Source organism: Meleagris gallopavo, chromosome 19 (assembly GCF_000146605.3).
Source record: "Meleagris gallopavo isolate NT-WF06-2002-E0010 breed Aviagen turkey brand Nicholas breeding stock chromosome 19, Turkey_5.1, whole genome shotgun sequence".
NCBI lineage: Eukaryota > Metazoa > Chordata > Aves > Galliformes > Phasianidae > Meleagris > Meleagris gallopavo.
In genome coordinates, this window is record NC_015029.2 from 7,635,844 (window position 1) to 7,643,716 (window position 7,873).

Genomic DNA, 7,873 nt, shown 5'->3' on the forward strand with positions numbered 1-7,873 from the left:
GGCGCTGCGGGCTGGCGGGGCTCGGGGTCGCGGTAGCGGGGTGCGGAGCCGTCGGGGGTCCCCTGTGCTCAGTAATGAGGACTGTGGGGGTCGCGGTGCCCGGTTCTGAGGATTGTGAGGGGTCTCGGAGCTCCGTACTGAGGACTGGGGGGTTCTGTGTGCTCGGCACTGAGGGCTGTGTGGATCCCGGAGCTCGGCACGGGGCTCGGCTGCACGGAGGTGCGCACGGCGGCCGCGCTCGTGCTGCTGTTCCGCGAGAGTTTTTGACCGTTTTGCAAATTTTTCTCGATTTCCTGTTTCTTGAAAGTCAGCCGGGTGCCCCTCGCCCCCCTCCTGAACAACCCCCCTCCCCTCCGCCTCCCCGACATCGGCCCCGGGGCGGATCCGTGTGCAGAGCCGCAAAGGGCAGAGCTGCCGTCGGGGGCCGAAGGGGGATGGGGGGTGGGCAGTGGGGCCGCCCCGACGGGCCGGGCAGAGCTGGAGCCTCTCGAGACGCTGTTTGTAGGGCAGAGCGAGGCCCACTCCCCGCTCCGTCCGCCGGGGCTGACGGGGTCGCTCCGCTGCTGTCGGGGGGAGGTTCGGTTCGGGCTGCGGCTCTGCGACGCTGCGTTCGCTCAGTGTGAAACTGCTTTGGCTGCACCAAGAGCGGCAGAAGAAGGGGAAGAGTGAGCCGGGGTGGAAATCGGAAGCGATTCTGGTACTTTTCGGCGAGTTGCTGTGGTAACTGAGCAGAATCCGGCTCCGAGGGCCAGACAATGAAACCTTTACTCATAGCAAGTTGTGCCGAACCACTCATTCTGGGACTGAGCTCGTGGCAGCCCACGGGCCAGCAGGCAGATGGTTTTTCCCAAATGCTATTTGTCACTCAGATGTCCTACCCAGTGCTTCTCCCCATCCGCCCTCCTGCTTTGGAAGGCACAGCCCACCGCCAGGACCACCCCAGGTTATCTTTAGGTCGCCCCTTTCCTCACTGGGGCAGTGTAGTCCTGCCCATTCCCATGGTCCCCGCGAGCCCATCCCCACAATGGGGTGCAGACCCCCGGGCTCTGAGCTGTGCCTGATGCTGTCCTTCTGTTCACAGGTGTGCGGTGCACGCAGCTGGCCGAATCCTGCCTCAACGGGGGCAAGTGTGAAACTTTCCTCAATGGGACGGAAGTGTGCCAGTAAGTATGGAGGAGCAGGAGGATTTCCATCTCCCTCAGCCAAAGCATTGACGTGCCTGTTGACTTTGCTTTGAAGGCTCTGGATTTAATAGGGCGAAATGCGTTTTCATTCCTTGAGTGGCAAGAATAACCTGCTCGTGTAGGAGTCGCCGCGGGTTTGGCAGGACTGGGCTTTGTTCCTGGCTGGGTGGGAAAACGTGGGCAGAGGGCCACGTTTGGCTGGTGTTAACCCAACAGAGTGCCCCGCTGATGGAGCGGGAGGGAGGGACGACGGGGGGGGGTGGGAGGGCTGTCTGTCTGTCTGTCTGTCTTCCAGCCCTCCCCCATTCCTGGCCCCATAGCGTTGCCCTCCAGTCCCTGGCAGCTGGTTTCCAGGGCATCTCCAATAAGTATCCAAGGATGGTTGTGCTGTGTGGGTGTCCATCCATGGGGCAGTGCCCGCAGTGCCGCGCTGCCATCCGTGCCCGCTACTGGCACGGGGTGTTCTCAGGGCTGATGGTGGGGAAGCGGATGTGTAAAGCCTTGGGTCCCTTTGAAGGACCACCCGACCCACCGCAGCGATGGCCGATTCAGTCCGGGCTCCCAGGGAACAATAACCCAGAGAAATGAATAAGAGTGCAGTTCCCTTTTTAAAACTATTCCATAAAAGAAATCTGAATGGGCAAGGCTCTGCTTTCCGGCCAGATTTCCCCTCTGCCTGTTAAACATGGGCTGAGCTGAGAGCGGGCTGGGAGACGTTCCCACCCACCCCAAGTTTCCCAATAGGAAGTTCTCGGCGAAGGAACCCGAAGGCATTTCCAACCCCGACCTGTTGAATGGCACTTCTCCTTGACAATGCCTGCTGCTTTTCTGCAGCTCTGGGTGCCGTTACTCTGCCTGCAGCGCCCAGGCAGCCCCCACCCCTCCTCCAAGCGGAGCCCCCCAAAGCCTTTGGTTGAAAATAAATCAGCAAATCAATCAGGCACATGAGCAATTTAATGGACAAAGGCTGGGTCCCTTTGTGAGCCACTAATGAATGCACGCCACTTTTTTTTTGCACAGAAGCCCTTACCAACGCTTGACGCTCTAAATCTTGTTTCTTTCATTCAAAGAGCGACAGCTGGGATTCGGTCGAAATTCGGCAGCTATTGTTAAGGGAGGCAGATTAATGCTGTGTGACTAATCATGTATGGCTTCCCAGAATGCCCAACCCTCCGCCCCCTCCCCAACCTTACACCCCTCCTTTTCCTTGTGGTCATTCTTTCCTTTTTTCCCTTAAGTCTCTGCAACTCCTGATTTACATTTCATGTGCAGATGGTGATGGAATCTAATTAGGTCTGATGCGTGCGAGCTCCGTTTGGGGGAGAAGCCTCCAGAGTAGCTCGGGTTGCTGGGTTTTCAGGAGATAAAGTTAACTTTGGGGAATTCTATCACTGGGAGCTGTGAACAGCCTGGCTGCAGGCACCAGGGCAGCTTTGCAGGTCCGTGTGAGCTCATTTTGCAGTAAGCTGTGGGGCTGGATGGGAGGACATGAGGGACGCTGGCAGCCTGGGCAAGGTGCAGCTTTCCCAGGTGCCCGACAGCAGCCTGCAAAGTGCTCTTTTTCACTTGTTTGAGTATCTCTTCACTAGGAGCTCCATTTCCAAGCTCCTCAAACAAAGCAAAGCCAACGGCGCAGATAGCGCTGCAGGAAGGCTGGCACTGCCCCTGGCGCCGGCGTGCAATGCCGTGTGCTGGCTGCTGGCCACCTCTCTGCTCGGCCTGGCACTTCACTGACTCCAGCCATAAAGCCCCATTGTGCCGTCCCCACAAATCCAATTAGAAAGCAGAGTGAAATGAATCGTGTCCGAGGGGACGCTGCTCGAGTGGCCGCGCGGGGCAGAGCCGGCTCTGATAACTGCACGCCCCATTATCAGCCCTGTTAGGGAAAGGAAACCACCGGTGTGCAGTGAGGAGCACTCGAAGCCTTTATTATTTCCCATTTATTATGGTTTGGAGTGTGCAGCTCTTGGGGGCCTTATCTTGCTTGTCCCGGCCAGGGTCTGGAGCTCCCACTGAACTCAGCATTGGAGGGGCTCTGCCTGAGCCCCAAAGAGCTGCCTGCCCCCCCTTGGCAGGAGCAGCGGTGCAGTTTTGGGGTGCCTCATCCCATACATAGCATTGGCACAGAGCCACAGCCCCCAGAGGTCTGGCCCTGGGGATGGGCCTGGCAGCCCTGGTGCTCCTAGCGTGGTTTTGTGGTACTGCTTGGCATAGTGGCACTCCCCTCTGACTGAGACATTTTCCCAGACAAAATGAGAAGGTTTTCCAAAACGAAATCATCCGGATTTGTAGCGGTGGCTGCTAATTACACTGCTGGATCGCTGTCTCTGCCTGGCATCCCCGCAATCAGTGGGGCTGATTTTAGGCTCCTTGCCACGTGACTGTCGTTCCCAGGGCCTCCCTTGCTGCAGCAGGTAGAAGCAGATGGCATGGGAGGGGGCTGCATTTCCAGCCCCGCCGCAGCAGCATCTCTGCGGGTCCTTTCCCACTTGCATTGCCCTGTTCAAGTCAGCAGAGGGTCTGGGTCAGCAGTGCTGCCCAGAGGAGCAAAAGTGCAGAGGAAAAGAGCAAGTTAAATTAAACTCTGTGCTTGCACTGTAAAAGGGTTTGCCAGAGTGCTTCCTCTGCTGCCAGGGAGTGTGGTGAGCACGTTGGGCTGGGTGCAGTGAGAGAAGCGCTCAGAGAGGACCACAGCAGCAAGAGATGACTTGTTCAGCTCAGAACCCTCTCTGCAGCCACGCAGGAAGGCTGGGGAGTGATGTGAGCCCCACAGCACGCTGTGCCCTCCGAGTCACTGACTGCTCAGTCATTGTTATCTCACTGCAAAGGGCGGAAGTTTCCTTCTGCTTTGGTTTTTTGTTGTTTTTTTTTTTTTTCTCTCTCTCATGTGCTTTAACTCAACGTTATTTCCATGAAATAATAACAAAGAAAAAACCACCGTCTCCGTGCTGGAGAGGAAGAGGGTGGAGTGCTGAACAATCGGGCAGAGGAAGCCCTGAGAGCGGTGGAGGAGCAGTGATTCAGCCACGGGGAGAGCTCTCCATGGAGGCTGCAGCCTGAGCTCATTCTGGGAAAGAGCAAAGGGGGAATGGGTGAGAGGGGAGATTGGAGCACAGAGCACCACCTGCTGCAGTTCTGACTGAGGAACTCGCTGCTGGGGTCACCAGGACAGTGGAGTTTTGGCTCTTTTCTAGAAGGATCTGCCTGCATCCCTCCTCTCTGTGGCATCTCTGTGATTATCACTGATTCAGGTGGTGTCGCCGACCCCGTAACTCACTTTGTGTTCTGGGTCGTTTGCTGATTTCTGTTTGGATAATGTGATGGGATCTCCATGCTGGCTGCAATCCCCTGCATTCAGTATGGCTGTTTCCTGCAGGACCCATTAGTTCCAGCCCAGGTCCCACCTCCGGGGCGGTGATGGTTTATTGTATGCAGCATGTTACTGACACACATCTATGACCACACAGCCAAGCTGTTCCCCAATTAAAGGCAGTTAGCAAGGTTTAAAATAACATTGTTTGGAAATCAACTCGCTCTTTCCAGGCCTGGAGGTGTGGTGACCCTCGTTTTGCTCGTGTTTGTAGGTGTCCTGAGTGCTGTACATGAGTGGAATGTGAAATTTATAGAGCATCAGTGTATTTAACAAGGGAGTAGCCTCGGGGTGCAGTTACCACGAGCTGGTAAGTGCCGGATGGAGAGTTCTCTGTGGCTAATGTAACTCCAGACATTGAGGTTTCATACTGTGTATTGGACTGGAAGAGGCATGGGATGTGCCTTGGAAGTCCATGCAGAGGGCTTTTGCTTGAGTCGTGGCACCTCACTGGGTTTGGGGTGACCCCATCCATCTGTCTTTGCCCACAGAGGGCTGACTGCCATTTTACCATCCTTTCCTTTAATTCCCATCCTCCAGCCAGGCTACACAACCGCAAAGGTGTGAGCTTGTATGTCAGCTCCTTGGGGTGCTCCTTGGGGTTGGCCTCCGTGGGTGCTGGCAGCAGCAGGTCTGTGCCACCCCCAGCACGAGTGCCCTGAGCCATGGGCGCTGCGTTGGGTCCTCACCAGAGCAGGGCTGAACTCATGCTTTGGTCTGGGGCAAATCTGCTGCACTTTGTATTGGCCAGAGGCACTGCTGAGCAGCATGTGGGCTGAGCAGCAGGAATGCTCTCTTGCATCGAGGTTTCTAGGAGCAGACATGTGGGTCTGTAGTGTGTGATGTTTGGAAGTCTTTGCAGCAACCCAGATTGCGGCAGCTCCCACCTGCAGCTCGAGCCCCAGACCAGTGAGCCATGGCACCTGGTGACATCTCCAGGCTTTCAACCATCACCTCTTCCCCTTCCCCCACGGCAGGCTGGAGTTAATATTGGAAAAGCCAGTTAAAGTTTAGGCTGTGGTTATTGGGCCCTCGCACATTTCCAGCAAAGGGAGCAAAGTTGCATTTTAATGGGAAACTTTCACGCTCAGTCGAGTTGCAAAAATTTATTTGCGCACAGGTCATTTTCTTTTAACAAGTTTTCACCCTAATTCCCTTCCCCGAGATCTGAAATTAATGGTATTTATATGGGAAATGGATTTATTAAGTTGTAATGATGCCATAACGTCAAGCTTCTTTCGTGGATGGGGCAGGCTGCAGGTGAGCAGCCAGGTGATGGTGGGCTGGTGTGCTGCGTGGGGCAGCCCCTGCCCTTGGGCTTGGTAGAGCCAGCGGGGCCACCGGGCCGTGTGTGAGCCACCAGAGTCAGGCTGGGGCTGCAGGGCTGAGCCTTGCTTCTCCTCCTTGGCTCTGCACATTCTGGGATGCTCCGTGTGCCGTGGGATGCTCAGTGCCCACCTACAGCCATTCCCAAGGGAGCAATGGAAGGGTTTGCTCTGTCCCATCTCCCTTTGCCAATGATTTGTCCCAGTGGGGACCCCAAGGGCCGTATGGCATCTCTGCTCAGGGGCTGCGTCCTTCTGAAGGTGAGGTGATTTATTTTAAGGTGGGAATTACCCACGTGCGCGTGAATCCTCACCGCTTCAGCGCTCCCACCATGCTGTGCATCCTCGCACAGAGGGAGCAAGGAAAAAAAGACTCTTCCAAAGGTTTTTGCAGCAGCTGGAGCACCGGGTCGCTGCCCTCGGGTGGGTGGAGGAATGCAGCTCCGGCTCGCGCCCGTCGGTCGGCAGAGCCCCGCGTGCCGGCTGCAGGGCAGCTGGGAGAGTGACCCAATGTGGGGGGGTCCTTCCCCAGCCCCCGGCCCCTATTAAAATGTTAGACACAGGCCCGGGAGTCAAAAGGCAGGGCGACAGACGGCCCTTTCACAGGGCCTGCTGCTCCCCGTGAAAAGGGGTTTCTATGGGACGCGGGGCAGGAATGCGGGCGCCGGGCGGAGGGCAGTGCCGGCCCCATTGTCTGCGCTGCTCCGTGGGGCTGCGTGTTGACACAGGGATTTCTGCTGGGCGAGGTGTCGGGGCAGCGCCATCCCGGCCTCCCTGGCTGAGCTCGGCAGCAGAGCAGGCCTTGGGGCCTTGTCATCCTGCTTGGGGTGCTTCAAGCCTATGGGGCGTCGCTTCCAAGGGGGTTTGTTGCCGGTGACTGATTTACAGAGCTCCGCTTTGCTTTAGTGAGGGGGTTGGATCCGGGGCTGTCTGTCCATCCCCCTCCTCGCCTGCTGTCTGTCTGCTGCAGCGCAATGGCTTTGGCTTTCAGTGGATTTTGTGCTGTAGGGGCTCCACGAAACGCCCCTCTCCTCCTATTTATAAATATCAGAGCTAAATATAGGTTGTTTAAACTCTTGGTAGCTGCTCAGATCCTAATCTCAGGTTTTATTTTCAGGATTAGGAGAGCGAGATAGAAGGCCCGCGTGTGTTCCTGGGGGAGTTCTCCATATATGGGGATCAGGGAGCACAGTGTTTAACCAAAACGTGGTTTGGGGTGGAAAAAAAAGTCAGAGTTCGTTCGTCATTGCTGCAAGAGTGGGCAGCACTGGCACGGCTGCACAGGGGATGGTGGGGTCACCGTCCGTGGAGGTGATGTGGCACTGAGGGATGTGTCACGGTGGGGTGGGCTTGGGGATCTTCCAGCCTCAGTGGTTGTGTGATAACTGAGCTCCTCGCTGAGGAGGAGCTGGATGTGTCCACCAAGAGTGGCTGTGATGAGCAGAGCCCTGCTAGGGCAGCCCAGCCGCACAAACAATGGGGCTGTGTGGATTTACACCAGCAGAGGATATAAAAAGCATCAGCTGGGAGAAAAAAAAATTGAGTGCCCATTGTTGAGGGTGGGAATGGAGTGAGTTCTGTCTTGGTCTCTTCCTTAGCCATCTTTCATGTTCATTGTGAATGAAGCTCCATAGAAAAGCAGCTCCTTCCCAGGTAGCTGCGTACCACCGTGGTGAATAGCCCAGCCACTCTGCTTACTATTTATATTGTTTTTCATTACAATGGGAACTTCGATTCCCCAACTGTCCTAACTAATGTCTGCTGAAGGAACAGAGCCGTGTTTTTGCTCTCTGCTCAGCGTTGGTCAGAGGACCGATGGCTGCAGCACCGCTCAGTCCATGAGCACATCCAGCTTTGGGAATTCCATGTGTTTCTCTCCAGATGAAAGTCTGGGTCTTAAAATCTCAATTAGATGGCTCGGGCTAGGTCAAAACTGAAATGAACCAAAAAAAAAACACATCAAAGCATTGGGATTGCAGTGTGCTTTAGATCGG

The 7,873-nt window shown here is 55.9% G+C and overlaps 1 protein-coding gene across 1 annotated transcript in view; it reads left to right on the forward strand.

The window, feature by feature from the left end:
- NOTCH1 (notch receptor 1) overlaps positions 1-7,873 on the forward strand; it is a 33,685-nt gene that overhangs the window by 487 nt on the left and 25,325 nt on the right. Inside the window, exons 2-3 of the mRNA XM_019621305.2 lie at positions 308-619; positions 1,052-1,163. Of these exons, the coding sequence (XP_019476850.1) occupies positions 308-619; positions 1,052-1,163 (424 nt within the window). The remainder of the gene's footprint in view (positions 1-307; positions 620-1,051; positions 1,164-7,873) is intronic.